The sequence below is a fragment of the Sturnus vulgaris genome, chromosome 14 (genome assembly GCF_052056855.1).
Source record: "Sturnus vulgaris isolate bStuVul1 chromosome 14, bStuVul1.hap1, whole genome shotgun sequence".
Taxonomy (NCBI): Eukaryota; Metazoa; Chordata; class Aves; order Passeriformes; family Sturnidae; genus Sturnus; species Sturnus vulgaris.
The window spans coordinates 3,401,186-3,423,802 of NC_142256.1; the positions used below are offsets into that span (position 1 = coordinate 3,401,186).

The 22,617-nt window shown below is 48.8% G+C and overlaps 1 protein-coding gene across 38 annotated transcripts in view; it reads right to left on the reverse strand.

Annotated features, from left to right (window-relative positions):
• Positions 1-664: 664 nt before the first annotated feature.
• Positions 665-22,617, reverse strand: part of ARHGEF9 (Cdc42 guanine nucleotide exchange factor 9) — a 162,270-nt gene continuing 140,317 nt past the window's right edge. For 15 of the 38 annotated variants that reach the window (XM_088172980.1, XM_088172975.1, XM_088172999.1 and 12 more), the window contains 4 exons: positions 19,146-19,389; positions 18,489-18,557; positions 8,866-9,025; positions 665-1,140 (listed from right to left, as the gene is read on the reverse strand). In XM_088172980.1, coding sequence (XP_088029106.1) covers positions 1,038-1,140; positions 8,866-9,025; positions 18,489-18,557; positions 19,146-19,389 — 576 coding nt within the window. In that variant the 3' untranslated portion in view covers positions 665-1,037. Of the gene's footprint in view, positions 1,141-5,204; positions 6,510-8,761; positions 9,026-10,144; positions 10,217-18,488; positions 18,558-19,145; positions 19,390-22,617 lie in introns of those variants that run through there. The other 23 variants (XM_088172985.1, XM_088173007.1, XM_088172992.1 and 20 more) reach the window with 5 other exon arrangements.

Sequence of the window (22,617 nt, forward strand, 5' to 3'; positions counted from 1 at the left end):
AGGCAGTGCCCCTTTTCTGCTGCCCTCTTGGAATTCCTCCTGGGAATGGCAGAGGGATTATAACTGGGGTTGGGAGGGGGAATTCGAACACTGAAACTGGAATTTCTGCAGCAGTTTGGATCAGCCTTTGTTTGTGTTTGCTGCAGGAGGAGTGTGGCCTTCACCCCCCTTTACCTATCACCAATGTGCCCTTTTGTGAAAATCCAGAAGAGTTACAGAGCCAGGATAAAACCCAGTGCTGAGCAGGTTTGCTCTCTCTCTCATGGCTGTCATCTCTGGATTTTGGGGCCCTGGTTATTCCCTAAGTGTGAGTCATTAACCCTGCTGCCACCCCCCATTCCCAGTGGATCTGTGTGGGGAGTGGGACGAGCCCTGGGGGTGAATTTTGGTGGAGCAGCCTCTGGGAAGGGGCTCTGATTTCCTCTCCACCCCACAGGAGAGGGCAGAACTCAGCCCCTGCCTCCTCAGGTTGCCAGCCTGGTTTCCCCATGCTGGAAATCACCAGCGTGTCCCAGCTGCAAGCATGGACAGAAGAATCCAAGCACCCATTTCCCTTTTCCAGGGAAGTGTTGTTACCCCCCCTGCTCCACAAACCCACCTGGGACCCCCACACCACCAGGGACGTCCTTAAGGGAGCCCTTTGGAGGCTGAAACCACTCAGCTGTAAGCAGGCAGCAAAATCAAACTTTTTAATGGTGCATCCAGACAGGAGAAACACATCCAGCCCCCCTGGCAGCACTGGGAACGCCAGGGGACACATCAGAGCCACCCAACATTCTGTGGCTTCTCTCCATCCTTTTCCTTCTGCCCCAAGCTGACCAGCAGGCTGGGAATTCCATGGAATGGCAGCCAGGGAGGGGCTGGGATACAAACCCGCAGCCCCTGCGGCATCACTGTCACCTGTCCAGGTGCCTCCAGGAGGAAATCCAGCAGGAGCAGGCACGGGGGGGGCTGTGGGGACCCTGCTCAGTCCTTGGGGAACAGGAACAACCCCAGCAGGGTCCCAGCACAGCTATGGGTATTTATTGTACGTGCTCCTATTTTCCTTTCCTGGTCCAAAGATTCGGGATTTCCTCTGAATGGTGTGAAACCACCGCAGCAGCAGGGCTGGCCAGGGACTCCTCTCGTGCTGCCCTGGATCTGTGGGGGAGTGAAACTTTGAGGAAAGCAGAGTGTTGGTCACACAGCCCCTGAAAAAGCAGCCTGAGGGATAAGGCTTTGTTATCGGCTCCCCTTGGTGGGATCAGCGAAAAACCCTCCCTGTTCCCTGTCCCCGCAGCCCCACCCCGGCCGTGACAGCACCTGAGGGTCCTGGGGACTGTCCCAGGTGTTTGTGTCACCTGAGTGTCCCCTGGGCAGGCCAGAGCCCTCTGCAGCTGGCCATGGACACTCCAGCCCAAAATCTAAACCACAAATAAACTAAAAGAAATCACAAAATACAAACAATGTGCTTTAGGACAGAGAAGGCGGCAGTGACAGAGATGTTGACAGTTGCACTGTCAGTGCAATTTGCTTGTCTTCTCCTTTGCTGATTTAGGGCTGTGTAAAAACCAGGCTCTGTAAAAACCACCCACTTTCCTGTCACCCGAGCTTTGGTGTGTCAGGCTGCTCTTTTTTTTTTTTTTTTGGCACGGTAAGAGCCCATTTTGGCTGCTGAGGAGTTAAACCGAGGCAAATGGCACTTTGCTTTATCCAGTCCCGAGGACAGGACTGGTGTGATGCTCAAATGTGTGCAAAGCAATTCCACTTTGAGACCTGCTACCATTCCTCAGGCTCAAAGCTCCCTGCACAGGATGAGTGATGAAGCAAAAGCTACAAAATGTGCAGGTCAGACTGGTGTTAAACCAGCCTGGGCAGTGCAGCTCAGCTGAGCTCGGCCCAGACTGGTCAGGTCCCACCAGGCTGGAGGAGCAGCAGGGACAAAGGACTTGGTGACACAGCAGCAGTGCCTCCACTCCTGTAAATGACTTCTTTGTTCAAACCTGCTGCTCCCCTCGCATTTCTGCAGTGCTCAGGGCATCAACTCAGCCCCTGTAAAACCAGACTTAAAGATTACTGTCTTTAGGATGAGGCACCTCTTAAATCCTAAACCATTTCCACCACGCTGTGGGCAAGGGGCAGCTGCTTTTTGATTTCCTGTGACCCTGCAGAGGCTTGAATGCACGTCCACACCCTGTGAGGATTTACTGAATAAAAGCTGCACAGCTTTTGTAAAGGTGAGCTAAGAAGAGAAGCAAATACACCAATAGATCCTGTAATTGCTTGTCCAGATGAAAAACAGAGAATGGAACTTCTCTTCTGAAGTTAAACTCCACTGGCTTCCAGGGCTGGCCACGAAGGCAGCCCTGAGTGTCTTGGAGCTGATTGTCCCAGGTTATTTATAGGTGAATTTAGTGCCAGGATTTGTTGTGGAAAAACCAGATCTTGGCAAAAAATGTGTCTCTGTTCCCATCCAGCAGTGAAACAGGAATAAAGACCAGAGGCTCTGGGTGTGTGCAGAGCTGTTTATCCAGGAGCTGGGTCCAGCCCCATGTGTGTCCTCAGCCCTGTGTGTCCCCAGCTCCGTGTCCACCCCTCCTCTCCCCCCAAAATGTCATTCCCAGCTCCCTCCCAGCTGTGTCACATCTGTCAGGATGCCCCAGACCAGGCAGCACTGATGATTTCTTTATGAGACACAAAGAAATGTTCTTCGTGTTCCTGCAAGGGTTGCACCTTTAACCTGCTCTCCTGAGTGGAAAATAAACCCTCCCCAGTGCTCCCTGTCCCGCTGGGGTTTTGTTGGTACCAGGAGAAGAGGAAAGTGTCCCGTGTCCCCCAGACAACACACAGACCCTGGTTTTGGACAGGGAGGGGCTGGAGGGAAATTTGGGGATGTGCCCTGAGGGGGCTCTTGAAACAGAAAAAAACTTTAGAGCCATTTCCAGCCTGGGGAAAGGCTGAGCACAGAATTCTGTCAAACCTCCAAGAGGTGACAAACTCCTGTGGCTCTGACAGGAGAAGGTGCAAATCTTCACCAGGATGAATTTTGCCTGGAGAGAGCTGGAAGAAAAAAGGATGTGAACATTAAAAGCATTTCCGAAATCCCTTCTATCTCTTCCCCGTTGCAAAGGTGGGAGGTGCAGACAAATAAAGACAGTTCTACAATTTGAACCTGCAGCTTTGGGGATTATATTTGTGGTTTAACAGCTCCTGTCCTTCCTGAGCAGCTGACTGTGGAACCCTCGTTGGACAGGGCTCGGAAACACTCTGAAAATGCCAGTTATTCCCATTTCATCTCCCCAGCACAACCAATTTCACTTGTTCCTTACAAACCAGCACAGATGGTGCATTACAGGCTTTGGGATGCTGCTTCTTAGCTCCAGAGTAAGAAGAAAATGGATTGTTTGGGGTGGATTGGGATGTGTAATCCCTGCACCATCACTCAGATTGAAAATCTCATTCCTTCAAAAGCAAAAGCTGCTCTGTAACAGCTGGATCCACACAGGGATAACCCAGAGACCAACTCCTGCCATGTCCCAAACTCATCCCTCACCCCAGCAGGAGCCAGAGCCCACCGTGCCAGGGATGTTTCCTGTGCTCCAGGTGAGGCACAGACACACCCTGGAGCACACCCCAACCCTCCCCACAAGGAAAGGGCCTTTCAAACGGGTTTCTTTGGTTTTGCTTTTTGCTTTATGCAAGCAAAGTGGGGAGGAGCTGAATGCTGGGTGGCTGGAAGAGCTGAAACCAAACAAATCAGGGGGAAGACACAAGTTGGCCATCAGCCATTCCCATGGAGCCAGGGAGGGCTCTTCCCACTGCTGGAGAAGCAAGCTGGGCTGGGAGCAGGGCAGGGAGAGGGCTCCCCTAAAGCTCAGCAAGCCTTGGTGGTGCTCCTGCTCCACACTGGGTGCCCTGGGCTCCTGGTTTGGGTGCCCGGGCTCCTGGTTTGGGTGCCCTGGGCTCCTGGTTTGGGTGCCTTGCCCATCCTGAGCAGATTCTGCACTCCTGGCTCTCCCCATCCTTCCCAAAGCTCCTTCTGCCAACCGGGGGAGTGCAAAATGCTGGCAAAAAAAAAAAAAACCAAAACAACTCTGCTGGCCAGTAAATGACTCTGCTGGGCTGCACTGACAGTGGTGTGGCAGGAGAGGAGCTCTCCAAGGGCAGGTTGGACACGGAGCTGCATTTTGGGGGAGCTGTAGGTGCTCCCTAATCCCCAGGGAGGAACCAGCATCACTTGGAGAGGTGACCCCAGCACAGCCCCAGCGTCCTCTCCACTGCAAGCAGGGCAAGCAAGAGAAAAAAGCTCGGCTGGGGGCGTTGCTGAAGCAGGAGGCAAATGGGAAGCTGGGATGTTCGAGCTCTGGAGTCTGGGATTTGAGCGAGTCTGCTCCTGGACCTGCTCAAAGTGTGGAGCCTTTAGTGCAGCTTTGCCTCTCTGTGTCTCATCCTGTCAGAGCAGAGATCCTTGGGGTTCGTGGGCTTTTATTCCTTGGGGTTTGTGGGTTTTACAACTTGGGGTTTATGGTTTTACTCCCTGGGGTTTGTGGGTTTTGCTCCTTGGGGTTTGTGGTTTTTATTCCTTGGGGTTTGTGGTTTTTATTCCTTGGGGTTTGTGGTTTTTACTCCTCAGAGTTTGTGGGTTTTACTCCTTGGGGTTTTTACTCCTTGGGGTTTGTGGGTTTTTACACCTTGGGGTTTGTGGGTTTTACTCCTCGGGGTTTGTGGGTTTTACTCCTTGGGGTTTTTACTCCTTGGGGTTTGTGGTTTTTACACCTTGGGGTTTGTGGGTTTTTACTCCTTGGGGTTTTTATTCCTTGGGGTTTGTGGTTTTTCCTCCTTGAGGTTTGTGTTTTTTCCTCCTTGGGGTTTGTAGTTTTTCCTCCTTAGGGTTTGTGGGTTTTTACACCTTGGGGTTTGTGGTTTTTCCTGCCCTGTCTGGTTCTCCCAGCTGTGTGATGGAACCCTCTCACCCCACCAGGGCACAGAGGAAAATCCTCACTGCCAAAGGAAAATCCTCACTGCCAAAGGAGCAATCTGGCTGGGATTATTTCCAGCACCAGTATTATTCCAGCACCAAATAATCAGCACTGGGATTATTTCCAGCACCGTGGGACAACAAGCACCACTCCCAACCCTAAAATCACATTTTTAGGCTACCCCGTGCTCAGTCCTGGGAGAAGGGTGACCCCGCTCTGAGGAAAATGATTTAAAATGCCTTCAGATGCCTTTTCACTTCTTTTTATTTAATTCCATAAATATTTTCATAAGGCTCAGTGTCTTTACAACACTTTTTTTAAACACTTTTTTTTGTTTGTTTGTTTTATACACACAACTTTGACACTTGTTTGACAGGGTCAAACAGTCCAATATAAACAAAATAATAAAACTGGCAAGTGCGGATCAGCTGGGTTACCAAAATCCTTTTTTTCTTTTTTTTTTTTCTTTTTTTTTTGCTCTTACTGTTAAAACCCCAAAAGCACTAAAATATCAGTATTTGGCTTCAAACTAGAATTTTAAAAACCTTTTTTTTTTTTTTTTTTTTTTTTTTTAATTCTCTGCTACAAGTCCCTGTCGTCATAGTGCCTTTAAGCTCCTACAGACTCTTCTTTTTCTTCTTAAGGAAAAATAAGCTTGGTGATGCCATGCAGAACTTACAATAGCTACTAAATATACATGTTCCCTGAAATGTAGCTGCAATGAAAAGATGACAGAGCATAAAGAGAACAAAACCAGAAACCCAAAGCACCACAGTGTACTATCAATAACATTGCAATGGACGGCTGGTGCCCATCCAGAAACTGAAACAAATTTCAAATATATTTCTCTATGTAGTATTTTCTATTTACAACTGGTAGATGCACCTAGGTTGGTTCTTGTTTGACTTTTTGGAGAGGGTGGGGAGGCGAAAATCTTGAATTTAGATCCTCTGTTCTAGTGTTTAGGTTAAGGGTAATGCATGTCATTTACCTAGGGAAGAGGGTTTCTTTGTATTTTATATATATATGTATATATATATATATAGATTCAGCCAGAGAAATACCGTAAACATGTAAGTTTGTTACAACTCTCCTTTTTTGTTTTTTGTTTGTTTGTTTGTTTGTTTTTTTCTGCATATGGAATGGGAAGTGGGTTCCTCCTGTCTGGCACTGGGATGCAAAGTCTGTACCAGATGCTCAGTCAAGTCACCCCCATGTGCTCCCAGCGCTGTCCCAGCTCCAGCCCAGCCCCTGCAGGGGCTCAGGGGCACCCAGTGCTGCCTCTTCTTTGTGCCAATGCTCCATCTCCTGCAGCACCTTGGCAATTTATGGAGGGCAAGAGCTTTCTTGAGGGCCCCCACGAGAGCCAAGCCCCTCCTCGTCCCTGCAGGCTTCCCACTTAACAAAGAAGCTGCGAGTCCAACAAGTGGCCTTGTCAGATCTTGATTTATGATGCAAATAATGGTGTGGCGGTGGTGTTTCTTTTTTCCTAGTGCTGAATATTTAGGAAGCATCTTCTCATAAAAATTATGGATGTCTCATTCTCACTCTCTGAGGCACAAAACAGTAAATGAACAGGCTTAACTAATGTGCTTTTTTTTTTTTCTTTCCCTAAGCAATTAAAAAGGCAAAAGGAGTAAGTTGAAATTTTCATCATGTTGACAACATTTTGGAATCTCTCTCTCTTTCTCTCTCTCTCTCTCTCTGCCTCTCTCCAGCCATTCAGAAAGAGTAAAACATTTCAGTTAACTGACGAGAACCCATCTCATGCACTGCTTTAAATACCCATTCTGTTAAAGAAACAAAACAATATTTGCTATGTACCCCATATTAAAATCTAGCCATAAAAATGCAAAGATACAAAAGAGCATAAAAATAATTTCTGATATAAAACTGGGTTGCTTCCTATTTGGGATTCCTGGTGTTTGCCTGCTGCCTGTCACAGAGGGGCCACTCCTCCTCTCCAAAACACTAATCTGGCTTTGCTGGTTATTGATAGTTTCTAGATTATTCAAAAGTGGAAGAGGGATTTAAATAAAAATAATGCCGCCCTTGTGATATGCCCTGAAATAAAACAGGCTCCATGGAAACAATGAAATCACACTCTCTGCTCTTCCCATTCACTTGGATTTCTCAGGGGGAAAAAAAAAAAAAAGAAAAAAAAAAAAGAAATGTATCTCCACACTCTTTGTCCTGGGGTGCTTATGTGCTGGATCAGATTCCAAAGAAAATGACAAATACCGTGATCAATCACTTTATCCCACTTTTTCAAAGGAGCTTGCAGAATAGCTCTGCAAAGATTTCAAGTTCATCTTCTAAATCTGGTTAAACAGTCTCATTTGCCCTAGGAAAAAAAGAAAAAACATTCTCCTCCTGACAACGGTCTGTTTTACAAGCTTAACCATAAGCTCCTGCACTTGCAAACAAATGTACTTAAGGCTGAAACTGTAGGAAGGGTCTGGAAAAACAGAGCTGTGACTCTCCCGAGGGAGAAAAAGAGAGAGAAAGAGACCTGGAGGGCTCTGGGAGCCACGGAGGGGCCGGGACTGGAGCAGCAGCAGCAGCAGCTGGGACTGGGCACAGAACCACGGGGACAATGCCCAGTCACAGCCAGAGCTGCTGCCAGCTCAGGTGGGCACCCCCAGGGCTGGGCTGGCATCCTGGGCTAACAGGGCACAGCTCGGGGGGTTCTGCCGGGGGGTGGGCACTGAGAGCAGCCAGGGGGCTTCACTTTGGGGTCACTGCTCCTGCAAATGGCAATTAGTGCTTCCCTCGTTAGGGTGCTGCTGGGCAGGCTGAGCGTGCCCAAAGGATGGGACCTTAGTTCCTGAAGACACAAAACTTGGCTTGTGGGAGCCTCGGAGCCAACTTTCCTCTCTGCAATGGAGGCGTGAAGCCATTGGGTTTTTAAGCTTTTATCTTTGCATGGGAAACAAAGATAGGAGTGGGCTTTTCAAGTGTCTCAGCTTGAAAAGAAAAGAAATCAAAGGTAAGCCCACAGAAACAAAGCAAAAAAGAAGAAAAGCCCCTGATTCTCTTTTCTCCGTCTTACTCCGGGTGTGAACAAATCACACCGAGCTGAGAAAAAGACAAGTGCTTAAAAAAAACGCAAAAAAAAAAATTAAAAAAATGAGGAGAACCCATCTCTCACTTCCTAAAGAGCTGCTTGCCCTTCTGCTGGGTTTCACCTGCCCACGAGAGAACAGTTAAAGCCAGAGAAATACTGCACAGCAGAGCGGGAGCACAGGGAGCACATCCAGACAGGCACAGGGGATGCAGGACAGGGACAGCCCCGGGGAGGGACGGACAGGGAGGGAGGGACAGGGAGCAGAGACCTCCCAGCACTCCAAAAAAACAAAACCAAAAACAAAAAAAAAAACCGAACAAACAACACCCCACCCCCCCACCATAAATAAAATCAAAGAAAATATACACCAATGTAGTCCATGAGGAAGTTCCATGACGGAGTCACACAAGCGAGAAAAGCGTTCTGGGATGCCAATGACGACTCGGATGGAAATGAAGGAAAACAGGGACCAAAAAAGAAAAAAAAAAAAAAAAAAATCCAACAACGAAGAATGTCCAATCAATGGAGTAAAATAAAATAAAACAGGTCACATGGTTAGAAATCATTGGTGCTTCCTAGTGTCTAGTAGCAGATTACTTCCCAAAAACAACAAAAAAAGTTTTTGGTCCTTCTATATATATACATATATGTATATATATTATTATTTTTTAAAATGTGTGTATACATATATATATGTATATATATTTAGTTGCAACAGTGCTTCTCCGAAAAAAGGTCCATCTATAAATATAATTTTATTTATTTTTATTTTTTAAATTTTAGTTCTTTTAAGTTAAAATTCTCCATCTCTCTAGGTATTATTTTTTGAATGGTGTTAACCTGCTGAAGTTTTGCCAGAATGGTGCCTGGCTGCGTCTGGGTTCGGTGAACTCGAAGACCTGGGACTGGGATATGCCATCTGTCACCATGTATTGTCCCTGATTTAATGGATCCTGGGGTGGTGGGTAGGCTGGAGGAACCGACTTGGAGTAGCTCACACCTGCATCGATGATTGGGGGGAAAAAGAAACAGATCAGTCAAAGAGCAATCGGGTCAATCGTCCTTCTTCGTCATGCTACTGCTCCTCATCCTCCTCCTCGCTCCACAACCGGCTCCCACACGCCAGGACGTGCCAGGGCTGCCAACCTGCCTGACCTCTCAGCTCTGAGGCTGTGCCAAAGCTCCGAGCCTGGCACACAATCCAGCAATCCATTACTTTTGCCGGGCACGTTCTGCCCGCCCTCATGGAAAAGTCCGGTGTGAGGCAGGAGAGCCGGGACCCCACCGAGGCCAACTCGTCCCGCTGATTTATTAACGGGTGCTGATCCATCTCCTGCTCACCCTCCCAGCTCCCAGCTCTCCCTGGACAACAGCCCTGCCCCAAAATTCCCCTCCGAGCAGCCCCAGCACGGCCCCGAGCGCTGCCCGCTCCGATTCCCGCAGGAACGGAGCAGAGCTGCTCCGGGAGAAGCCCTACCCTGCAGGGATAAAACTCATTCTTTAGGACTTTTCCATAGGGTTTGTTCTCAATTTACCAGTCTGGTTTCAGCCCAGGAAAAAAAAAAAAAAAAAAAAAAAGGCTGCACACAAGGCAGAAAAGGCACGTTCTGCTCGATCCAAACCGGTGGCAATGGATGGACTGGCGAGGCTACGCTTTTAGGGTTGAGATGCTCAATTCCCACTCAGGTGAGCAGAGCTCCTGTGCAGGAACGGGGAGAGGGGAACGCTGCCCTCACAGCTTCCCCACGCAGCGAGGGCGCCTCGGCATCCTGCTGGGAAGGATGGTGTGGAAAGGGTGGCTCTGGGTGACTGAAGTGGAACGGGGGGGACGCGTGTCACCACCAAAGCGCAGTGACACAGGCGGGATGTCCTTCCCCGCAAGGACAAGCCCTCCTTCAGCCTCGGGGCAGCGGGGCCGGCTGGAAACCGTGAGTGCAGGAAGGAGAGAGGAGCAGGGCTGTGGAGCAGCTCGCTGTAAGCTCTGGCCATCTCTGGATCATGCAGAACTGCTCTTCCTTCTGCTGGAGGGGACCGTCGCCTCCCCGGGCTTTAACCACAGCAGCGAGGCCACTGTCCCCGAGCAGCTCATCTGGACAGCGGGATGGCATCCCCCACCTACCTCACAGGAGGGTTGTGAAGCTAAATTAATTAATGTTTGTAAAACACTTTGAGATCCTCGGCTGGGAAGGTGCTGGAGAAGGCAAAATACGGTGATTAGCACCCAGGAACCAGAGCAAGGCGTGCACAGCGACGCGGCTCCGACCACACACAGACACGGCAGCGCTGGCCGGGCACGGAGGGCGGCACACGACGGGCACTGACACACAGGGAAAGCCTCACGAGGGCACCCACAGAGCTCTCACCACACTGCTGGGCTGCTCGGGCAGGCAGGACCCCTCTGGGGCAGCAGCTAAGGCGTGTCTCTAGGGAAGGGAATTGATTCGCTTCTCCCTGCTACGGGATTTAGCGAGCGAGGGTGGGAAATCCTCCAGTGGAGATGTCTTGAGTATGTCTAACTGATTTCTCCTTCTTTCCTGTATTTTGTGCGGATCTCTGTCCACTGTAGAGAATAACCAAGATCATTCCTCACAGCGGGCAAAAACTGCTCTGCGATTCGAGCTCATTAATCTTTAATGAATTCATCACAATTAGCATTTCAAACTTACTTGGAGACGTTCTGCATCTGTACCTGCATGCTGGAGCAGTTACTCATCAATGACTTCTCTACTCTGCCTTCCCAAGCTCCCGTCTCCCACCTGCAGAGCCGAGGGCAGCCCCAGAGCTGTGCCGGGGTCACACCTGAGCAGGGGCAGCTGCAGGAAACCTGGCACGGCTTCTGCACCACCCTTGTGGGTACAGAACTCCCAGGAACAGCTTGAATTTCAATCACCGTGTGACCGAAACCCACCCGGGCAGGGCCCTGAGCTCCTCTCTGCCCATCTCTCCCATCCCTTTGCTCCTGGCACTGTCCTGCTCTGAGCTGCCCATCTCCAGGCTGGCCAATGTGTGCCCAGTGAGACCAAGAGGACAAACTCCAGCCCTGAGCCCATCCAGGAGTGCCAACCTTCTCCTGGAGGCCACCAGCCCTTGGCCAGTTTTCCCAGCACAGACTGGTGAGGGATTTTAGGATCTGTGGGAACGTTAGGATCTGTTACAGGTCCCTCACGTGGGAAATAAATCTGCTTTGGCTCTCAGATTGACCAGGAATTACCTCAAAGGCAAACAGTCCTCGTGCCACCAAAACTCCTCATGCTCTACAACAGAAGAGCTGTGACTCTAAAGCTGCTGTTGAGGGGGACACAGAAGTTTGTTTTGGTTTTGGAAGTCCTTAAAGCCACCTTGCTTTAGGGACGTGGCCCCATGGCTTTGGCGTCTTGGCTGGGCTCTTTACTGCCTCTAAACCAATGGGAACGAATGTATTTTAATGATGATACAAAATGCCAGGAAACCTCCCGGATCAGCAAAATGCTGTGCACTTGGAAAGCTGAAGAAGCAGAGAAAGGACAGTCTGGCTGATGTCCACTGACAGTGATGGAGTTACTGCAAGGAATGGAATCCATACTCTGTCTCCTCCAAAAGGGAAAAGGGCAGACTCCCCTGGCCAGATCACTGCCAAAACCCATCCAGTTCTTTCCCAAAACTCCTGAAAAATGTCTGTCCTTGCTTGAAACACACCCATGCACAGCCTGCCCCTTCCCTCAGTAAAGCAGCTCTTCCCACAGCTGAGTGTGGCCCTGTGGATTTGGGCTACTGGCATCAACATCTGGGCTACTGGCATCAACATCTGCCAAAAGCTCCTGCCTGCTTCTACTTGCACGAGCAGCTGAAGGTTTCCCATTTCTCTTATTTATCCAATGGATCAAACCTGTGGATCTCAAGGACATGCACCGTGTGTGGGACATGCAGATAAAATCACAGTGCTCTGGGAATTCCAGAATGCATTTCCTCGTGGAACTGTGAGACAGCACTTTGGTGCCCCAAAAATGACTTCTCAAAAAAAAATTTTTTTTTTGGACACGCCCATAGTCTGGAAAACAGAAACTGAGAGGGGAAGGTTCACCTGACCTGCACATCTCCCTAAGAAAAAGCGATTCTGGGAAAAGTCTGGCAGGCAGGTATTTTTCTGTTCTGCTCTAAGTGCTTTGCTCCCTCACCAGAACTCGGGGCCATCGTGCAAAATTGTCTTTTGAGGGATATATATTTTTTAAATATGCAAAGCCATAACTCCGCTGCAATTCACCAGGAAGAAACGAGCAAAGCTCCTTTTCCAAGGCAATTTTTGGGCAGCGTGGCGAGCGGAATTCAAAGCACAAAGGGAAGAATCGATGGCAAAGTGACGATTTCCAGGCACAGCAGCCAAGTCCACCCCACGGGCAGAGCTGGAGCTCCTTCTGCTGGATTGAGCCTCATTCTGCAGCTGCACGGAGGGATGGCTCACAGGGAGAGGCTGGGCAGAGCTGCTCACGAGGAGAACAAGAAAATTCCCAGATTCGTAATTTGGCTAGACAAAACTGGCGAGGGATGCTGCGCTGTCACTTGAAATCATGTCTTTTTATAGCACCAAGGCAACGTCACTTGGAGCCTTTCGGATTTCTCGGCTCAGAAGGAAACAATTAAAAAGATTTAAAACTGTCTCGCTTATCCCTTTTAGGTTGGGGGGGCGCTTTTTTTGTGGTTTTTTTTTTTTTTTTTTCCGAAGTGTCTCTTGTGTTTGAGGTTACAACACGATTTCAGCAGCAGGTGAAGCATGCTGGTAACCCACAGGCAATGCTCAGGGACTCGAGCACAGGGACACAGCCCCTCCCTGGGCTCACACCACACGGACACAGAGAACACACACACACACACCTCCTCCCCAGAACCATGGAAACTTGCCTTACAAGCTGTTTACTCCATCCTCCACACCTGGGAGATTTTCTCTTTATCCTTTGAACAGCAGCTTTTTCCCAGGCTTTGTCCCCACTCTGCTGTGGGACGGTGACATTGCCACCCCTGCTGTCCTGGCCAAGGAACCCTCCAGACCCCTCAGAGCTCAACAGCACCTCAGCCAACTTGCACCTTCTAGGAAATGCTCAAAAACCCCACAAATTCAGGTTCTTCCTGAATGCCCACACGCAGGGAAGGCAGGGATGCACTAATTGTTGTGTGGTTAATTACTCTGTCACAGCAAAGAGTTTTAAGTGAAAAAACGAGCAGAACTGGCTGTGTGGGTCCAGCCCTTTGCCCTCTTCAGCACATCTCAACAGAGGATCTCAAAGCACTGCCCCACCAGGGGCTGGCAGAGGTGAGGATGGAGCTGTGAACAGGAACCCTCTGCCTGTCCTGACCAGCTGCATCTCCTCCCTCGACTCAATCACCCAACTTTCACAGCTCCAGAGGAATTTATTTCAGTGGTGCTCCCTCTTCTAACCACCAACCTCCCTTCTCTGGTCTGGAGGGACAGGGCTGGCTGCAGCTTGAGAAATGCAGGAGGAAACAGTCATCTCATGGCCTGATGTTCCCCAGACAACCACAAAATCTACCTACACACACTGAGCTAACCCGAGCCTCTGGAGTCTATTTATCAAGTCTGATGTCATTAGAGCAGACATTAAGATAATGATCCCTCGTGTGATAAGAAAAGCTAATCGAGGCAAGATGGAATAAATGATACTGGGGCTTTATCCATCAGAGCTGGCTGAAAACTAATTCCTGCCATGCAGTGTTTGTACAGCCTCCCTCTCCTGCAGCAGCCTGCAGGCTGATCTCAGCTCACTCCGTGGTTTCACTGACAGGATTCAGGGATCAGTTCAGCCCTGGAATGCTGCTGCAGCTCCTGGGGAGCAACTCCTTCCTAAAACCCCTCACCAAGCTCAAGGTGCAGGAATATCTGGGCTCACAAACTTATTTCAGTTGGAATCTCAGCTTGTCACTGATGTCATCCCACGAGGGCCATTAACATCTCACCAAAAAACTGCCCCGGGGGATTTGCTCAGCAAATGTCACCAGTGCCATCCTCAGAGCTCCCCCAGACAAGGATTTCTTCCTGATTTGCCTTAGTTTGTAGATCTGACTGGTTCCTGGCAACTCCAGCTGGATTCCTGATGCCATCAGTGGGATGGTGCTCATGGACCCACAGCAGGGAGCACTGGTGGGGTCTGGATTTTACAAGAAATGGGGCAAACACTGAGACTGCCCTCAATCTATGGGGAAATATCACCGACAACACGATCAGCTCCCTTCCCTCACCTCCTGTGCTGCGAAAAAAGGGAAGTGACCCTGATTATCCCAAAATGCAAATGCCCCTCTTTGTTTTCAAGCACTTGGGCTGTGGCTGCTCAGGCTCTCGTCCCCCGAGGCTGTTCCTACACGTGTCAATCCACGGGGAAACACGGCAGGGCCACGTCAATCTTGTCAGCAAGGAAGAAGATGCAATAAAATGGGATTAAACAGAGAGGAGGGAGCCTGGTCAGCCCTGCCCTGCCCAGCTGTGCTGCTGGGAGAGCCCCCAGTGCACGAGTGGGGAAGTCAGAAACTGTCTGGGTCAGGGTTTTGATGACATAGTTGGCTGTGAGCTCAAGTGATCAGAAAGGAATAAATTAACAGGAAAATCCAGTGATTCAGAGGGTGTTTGGTGACAGGCCAAGGCAGTTCATGCTGGCTGATGATTTAACCCCTGCTGGGTTTGCATGGCTGAGTGTTCAGGGCAGGTTTAGTGACAGGTTTAGTCTGAATCTCTGCTTACCTCATCCCAAAGACTGGCCAGGGCTGAAGGCATCTCCTGGGGAAGAGTGCACAGGGCAGGGACAGGAGCTGGGTGTAGTGTGGGGATCAAGGGCTCTCCTGAGGTGGGAAACACCCTCAACTCACACTCAAATCACTTCTTTAAATCTCCACGGGTATTTTCTTTTCCAAAAGTGCTTTAAGAATGGAGTCTCCTTCCTGGAAGGGCCTCTAATTCCCTGACACCACTGGCTGGCAGCTGGCAGGAATATGAACAAATATCCCTTCCATGGACTGGCCGTCCTGCAAGGGGCCAGATGTGCACAGAGCTGGGATCAGAGAGGGGACTGAGTGTTCCTGCAGGCTGCAAACACCACCCCTGGCAGGGAGGATCACAAGGGGCCAGGGAACAGAGTGCCCCTCATGGAGAGAGGAACTCCATGAGATTCTGCTTCCAAACGCTCAGAAATGGAAAAAATTACCCTGGATTAGCCCTGGTTTGCATTAAGGATGGACTGGAGATCCACAAGGGTTTTCTAGGCAGTTTCCACTCCTTTAGTCAGTGACAAGCAGGGTGCTGGCACCCTTGTGCCCCTTGGTGGGACCAGGCTCTGCCCAGAACCTTCCCTCCTGCCTGGCTGCAAAGGCCTTGGGTTGCTCTTGTAAGAGAAAACAAATCAATTTCTCCCACTGCTTCACTATTTCTAGGAGACACCAGGCTGAACTCTGTTCCCAGCTCCCACAGTGCCACTGAAGGAAGCTGGAGGGCAGCAACCAAGAGGCCAAACCTTGAACCAGTGCAGAAGGCAAGCAGCAGCAGCCAGCCCTCTTCTCTGCCAGTGAGGTGGAGCCAGCACTGCCCACTCACTGGATGTCTAATGGACATAAAGGCCAAAAATTGCTTTAATGCTGTCTTAAGGCACCTGGTCTAACATTGTTACGTTGTACCCAATGCAATAAGGAGTGCAGATCCTGGGATGCTGCCCATCATCAAGGGGGTCTGGCAGGGAGCCTGGCCCTGCACGCATTGCTGGGCAGAGCTGGGAGCCACGGGAGGCTGCTCAGCACCCTCAGCTGGGCATCAAACACCTCTCAAAACACTCTCAGGGTGTTCTCACTTCATCACCTGGATAAAGGTCCTGCCAGTTTAAAAAGCAGAGTTTTAGGTTTCTTCTGCTGCTCTTCCCCCTCTCCTGCTGCAGCCAGCAGAGGTTTAAATGCCTCCTTCTCAAACACATGCCAGCCATCTCCAGAGCAATACTTCTGGGAGGTGTGGTACAACAGTGCATGAAATAAGCAGCAGTTTATACTATTTGAAAAATGTTTTTCTGCTTCACCTCTAACCAAGTTGATTGCATTTTCCATTTCACCTCCTTCACGGCTTTTCTCTCTTCCTTAAGTGTTCTGTGACAGGGGAATTACCATGGTTTCCCATTTAAGAGGTGCAGGGAACAAGTGAGATAATCTAGGAACGAGTCTGTAATAGGCATCCTGTGACACAGGAGCTGTGCTGGCAGCACCTGGAGCTGCTGAGCCTGCTGCAGCCACTGACACCACCCTGATTTAAATAAAGAAATACTCCTATTGAATACAGTGACCTCTTCCTCCCTCTGAATGGCTTCCCTGCTTTCCAGGTACAACTGATGCCCCAAAAGCAGCTCGTGTGGTGCTGCAGAGGGCAGAGGCAGCAGCAGCCCCTGGCACGGGCACACCTGCAGCCCCAAGGGCTGCCAAGCTCTTGGCAAAATAAAATATTGTCAATATCTGTAAAATGCACAGGGCAAGATTTATAAAATCAGCCACCAAAAGCTCTCAGGAGTTTCCTGCCACCTCTCTCTCCTGAGCAGTGCCAGCAGCTCCCTGCTCTGGCAGCCTTGCACCTCTCCTTGGCTCTTGGGCACAGGACAAACCCCACAGTAACAAAACTAAGAGCTCTCAGTGTCAATATTGAATTTAATCAACCTGAGACTGGGCTATGATCACCACAGTGTAGGGCAAAGCATACAGAGCTACTGTTTTAATGACCCTATTTGTTGTGTTTTTTTTCAGATTTCACGTCCTAAAACCAACCAGGCTGTGCTGAACTCAGTGCTGGGGTGTGACTGAACTTCTGTCTGGCTCGAGGACTTAATCCCATAAAAAGAACTGCCAGTGCCCCAGCCTAGGCTTGTTCTTCACTGAAGAAATGCTGACTGCTGTTTCAGGAGCTAATGAATTTCATAGTCCGAGAAGCCCAAGATAACAACCCCTCCTTTTTCATCTCAGAGAGAAAGAGAGAGAAAGACAAAGAGAGCAGACAGAGAGCAATTGCTGTGTGAGACACAAGTCCTGTCAGGCAGATTGTGTTTGTCAGGATGCAAGTCCAGTGATTAACGTGGGAATACTGGCAGGCATGCTCAGGCACCTCTGAACTGTGTCCCTTACCGGCTGAACAGCACAATTATTAATTAATACCTCCATTAATTAATAACAGAACGAACTGAGCAGCTAGCAATAACTGACCCTGGTTTTGTCGTGGCAGTCATGCAGGTCAGGCTCTGCCATGGTGCAGCCCTGTGGATGCTCCCGTGCTGAGGGACAGGCATGCAGGTGCTGAGGGGCTGTGACAGGGACAGTGTGAGGCACCTGGGCCTGCTCTGGGTGTGCACACTCCGAGCTTAGAGCATCTGGCCAGGAGAGCTTTTAGAGAACATCTCAGGAGACGACAGAAGAAATCAGTAGAGAGGAGAAGACTGATGACAATGGAGAGACACAGCAAACCAAGGAGTTCACAGCTGGCCTGGCAAACCACTCCTGCACCAGCAAAGCCAGTAGACAACACACAGGTGAGGCAGAAAGCAAAGAGCTCCTTCAGCTTCTGCAAAACCCCCCAAAAACCTACACAGAGCGGGGACCAACCTGCCTGCACCTGACCTGAGCCAAGCCTTGAGGAGCTCTCTCAAAAGCCACTGGTAGGCCTACATGTGCTAGGGTACTTTGGTAACAGATCAATACATCCATGACTGTGTGAAGCTTTGGAGAACTTGAGGAATGACCTCTCTGACCTTCCCTCTGCGGTGAGAATTTCCAAACCTGTAGCTGCAAGAGTTATTGCCAGAGAGAATCAACGCTGGCCTGGGCCAGCTGAGACTCTGCCTAACAGCAGGCAGGGCATTGCTCAGCTGGCTGCAGCCTGCCTGGCTGGGGAAATGAATCTGACATTCCAGAGATGCAAGGTCTTTACTAAAATACTTTATTTCCTACAGTTGATGCTACTGTGCTGTCTTTAAAAAGTTACAGGCAGCCCCAGGAAACAAGAGTGTCCCTTTCCTTTCCAGCAGCAGGAAAGGGGTACTCCCTCTCCAGTTCCAGCATTTTAGCAATTTTTAAATTTTTTTTAATTTTTTTTTTTTTTTTTTTGCTAATGGGAGACTTTGGGAATTAGCAGAACCTCTACACACCTCCGCACTCACTCCCATTTCAGCCTGAGATAAACAACTGAGATAGATTTCTGCCCCCAGGGACAGCTTCTGGACATCAGACTGGAGACACGAGATCAAATTCATCTCTGGTGCTGTTCCATTGGCTTTCAACCACCTTCGACCAGAGATTAATTTGGCCCACAGATACATTAAGGAAGGATACAAAGCACAAACGGTATTTGATATAAAAAAGAGAGAAGGGAGGGGGAAGTTGAGGGGATGCTGGATCCTAACCCAGCAGGATTCAGCCCAGCCCGCTCCACCCTCACATCACCAGGCACAGAGCGTGTTGCCGGTTACCTTTTTGCTTACTGACTTTCTTTACTGTCATTGCCGCTTGCCGCTTTTGATTCTCAGAAATTTCAAAGCCTGCAAAAGGGAACACGGCAAACACAATTCAGAAGGTTGCTCACAAAGCCTCCTTTCCCTTTGGGGAGGGGGATGCTCTGCACTGTTTGCAAACACGGAATGCTCTGGGTGCTCTACTGAAAAGCAACTCTTTCTAATCTCACTCTGCAGGGGCTGGATGAAAAGTAAGATTAGAGCCATTTTTATTTATACAGTGTCATAAATATGCCCCGGTGCTTTAGAGCTGAGCAGCAGACTGAGCCTGGAGTGACACTGGTCACAGTCAGTTTAGGGACTGTCACTGGCTTTGCTGCCTCCCCTCTGCACAAAACATCCTTGACCAGAGCAGGAGGATGCAGCCAGGAGACCCTGAAGGTGGATGGCCAAACACTTCCCTCTCCCACACGCCCACAGAGCTCCAGGCTTGACCCATGGGCAGAATTTGTTTATTGAGGGCCAGAAAGAACAGTAACTGAGCTGGAAAGACACCTATTTATGTCTAGGACATTTCAATTCTACCACAAAGCAAATGTGGGCTCCTCCACCCATTGGGGGCTAAATTAAGCACTACCAACAGCCTCCTTTCAGATTCATTTCCACATTCCTCACCTATCTTTTCATCTTCTTTTACCATCTTCCTTTCTTCTCTGAAAGCTCTAAGCCATCTCAACTTCTCCTCCAGTTTCTTGGCAAAGAATAAGTGCATTTCCTCAGTCTCCTTGTTATGCAGTTTGAAGGCATTCTTCATGCTGACATTGAAGTCATCATCTCTCCCATCTTCTATATCCACCACTTCATATTTATCCATGTCTATGCGGCCTTTGTAATACAGGATATCCCTCCTGATCAGATCCTGCAGAGGGAAAAGGAGACAGGGATTGGGGTGAGATCTCATGGAGAGCCTGAGCTCAGCAGGGAATTCCTGGGAGAGATGGGAAGAGAAAGAAGTGATGGTGAAAGCTGGTCAGATCCTTCAATTCCAGGGAGAGATGAAAAAAAGTGATGGTGAAACTTGGTCAGACCCTTCAGTTCCTGGAAAAGATGAGGAAGAAAAAGAAGTGATGGTGAAACTTGGTCAGATCTTTCAGTTCCTGGGACAGATGAGGAAAAGAAAGAAGTGATGGTGAAAGATCCTTCCAGCCTCCCCTGCTGTGGACACAACTTTTGGTGGCCAAACAGGGCAGCCCCTGGGCAGAGAGAACTGAACACCTCCCTGAGCACAAAGGCACAAAGAAATGCCTCTGAGGAGTGACACATGCCAGCATTTCCCCATGGGAGGTTCTGCTGCCCAGGGTGAGAAATGTGGGGCACAGACCCACACCAGGCTGGCCACAGGCACCAGTCTGGAGCCATCACTGCTTTGGCAGCACAGGGTGCCCGGGCCAGATGTTTTCCACACCCAGATGTTTTCCCTCTGGTGCTCTCTGCCCCTTTCTCCTCAGGGCCCATTTCCCATCCACACAGAGCTCACAGTGAGAAACCACCCTGATTTTCAGCTCAAAGCACTCCCAACCCACCTCTGACCTCATTCCACCCTGAATTTAACTTCTTGATCCAGCTCAGCTTTTTTTTTCTTTTTCTCTCCTTGATAATTATAACCTTTTCAACCAAACCTGTTCATGCTCATCTCCTTTCTCAGTTGGTTTTCAGCAATAGCTCATTTCTCTGTGTGGGGAAGGGAAAAGTAAATTCCCCATTGGCCCCACATCTCTGTGCCTGTTATGTCAGATAACAGGAGATGATCATCAGAAAACAGAATGTTAATTCTCTAGTCATGGCCACACAAGGTGATTCTATTTATTTAAAACCAAATTCAGCAACACACAATCAAGATTTCCTTCCTCTAACCACTCTCAAAAGCAGTATTTAGGTATAGTAAATCAATTTATCCTAAATACCTTTGGATTTTTCAGAGTGCCCTAAAGATAAATGCAATGTCAGAGGATTCATTTGAGAGGAAAAATGAAGGCAATGTGGAGCATTTATTTATTGAAATAATATTTAGCAGTGAGGCTTTTTCAAGATAAGCAGTAGGTATTATTTTAAACAAATTAATCTTGGAAAATAAACTCTACATCATAATGATTTAGCAAACTTGCTCATGAATCTGCCAGACAATATTAACTATCACAAGACTGGCCAGAAACTCACAGGCTTTAAATCCTGACTCCTTCCTTTGGAATGCTCTGGGCAGGGGGGGAAACTCCATTAACAAATATCTTGTAGGAAAAAAAACTTCTTCTGGTGTAGGCCTGAAATAGTGATAGTCCAAAATGTAAGAAAAAGTTATTTCAGGCTGAATAGGCAACAGAAAATCTTTTCAGTCTCGTGCTAACTTAGGAAATTGCTTCTCTGCCTTGGTGCTGTGGAGAGGCTGCAAGAGCCACAGGGAGCCTGATCAGCCAGGTCAGCACCACACAATTGTGTTCAATGGGAGGCTGGGGCTGGTTCTAGAGAGAACATTTACCTGCACCACCTTCTCAAAAAAAACCCAAAAAACCCCAACTGATAGCACATCTCACAGGAATAAGGATGTGCTCCTTCAATCAGCCTAAAAAGGGGAGCAGCCATTCCCCTTCCCACTGCTGCAGAGAACTTCAGAACCAACCCAACAAACCATGCTCCTGTGAGGATGGATCTGTTTTCATGATTGTGGAGAGATTTTTTTCATGAAGAATCAACAATCACAAGCTCTGAAAATCCCAGGCTCTGTGCACTGCCTTTTCCTTATACACACCAAATACATTTCCCCCTCTTATGATCCCAATTTTGGCCCAGAAAACACGATGAGCTATTTTTAATAGTGAGTGCTTTACCAGCTTTGTGCTTCCAGAGGCCAATCCATGGGTTTGGACATGTGTGCCTGAGCTGGCCCTGCCTCTGGTGAGGCTCCTGAGCACTGGATGAGAAGATTGCCCAGGAGTTCCTGGAGGAGCAGTGAGGAGGTAACAGAATCCTACAGATGCCTCTGGATTATCAAATGGCCCCACAGGTGAAATGCAGGGCTGGGGAAGCAGCAGCTCAGCTGCACGGGAGGAAACACCACGAGCTGAGCACAAAGCTCCTGCCTGCCAGTCCCACTGCATTTGGAAAAAGAAATTCAATAATGACTCCAGAAGAAAGGAATCATCTCTTCTCCCAATACTTTCCTTCAGAAGAAGGACCTGTCCTCCCTTGTTGGCCATGAACTCCACACTGGTACCCTGAATTTATAATAATATAATTTATAATTCACTTTATTCCCCACACAAACATCTCAGGAGCAGCACGTGCCTGGACATGGAGGACTTTGTCCACAGCTGGTTCCAGGAACTTCAGTCCACACATTAACAACTGTAACTGGATAATTTGATTTTTAATGGGCTCAGCATTTCCTATTATCATTCTCCCTTCTTCTTGCCAACACTCACTGAATGGATATTATTACCCAACTGACTCAATTTTAACACCCATAATATGAGAAGCACACTAATTATTTGATCTGTGGATATTTTATCACAGCTTTTAAAGAATAACAGACACCACTCAGCTCCTTAGTGAAGCAGGGCCCTCTTCAAACATCTTGCACTGTAATTGAGCTCAAGAAAATTCAGGTATTCATCTGGCCTGCAGCAGACAGCAAAAAAGGCCAAACTTTTGTTTTAAGGAGCTTTTTAAGCACGTGGAGAAGAGGAGAGAAATCGAGAGAGCACAGAGGCCATGAAGGGATGCTGCTTGCTGCTCCTCACAGCACTGTCCAGCACAGTTCTGTCCTTTTCTCACTCTCATGGAGTCAAAGAAAACATGAGATCAAGGAAAGCAGCTGTGAGGCTGAGGAGGGAAATGGATTGTGGCAGGAGGACAAAGCAGATCCATGCACAAAAATTGAGATTTATCTGCTACAGAAGCTGAGAGGAGCTCTGGCTCTGTGAGGACAGGAATGCTGCTCCTGGTCCTGGTTATCCAGGGAGAAATGAGAGAATGTGAATGAGAGAAATGAAGAAATGATGAATCTCTAGGATACAGCTTTGTTCACAGGCTGGCTCTGGTTGTTTGGTCCTGTTTATCATCCTGCCTGTGGCTCAGCCAGGGTGACCACTGG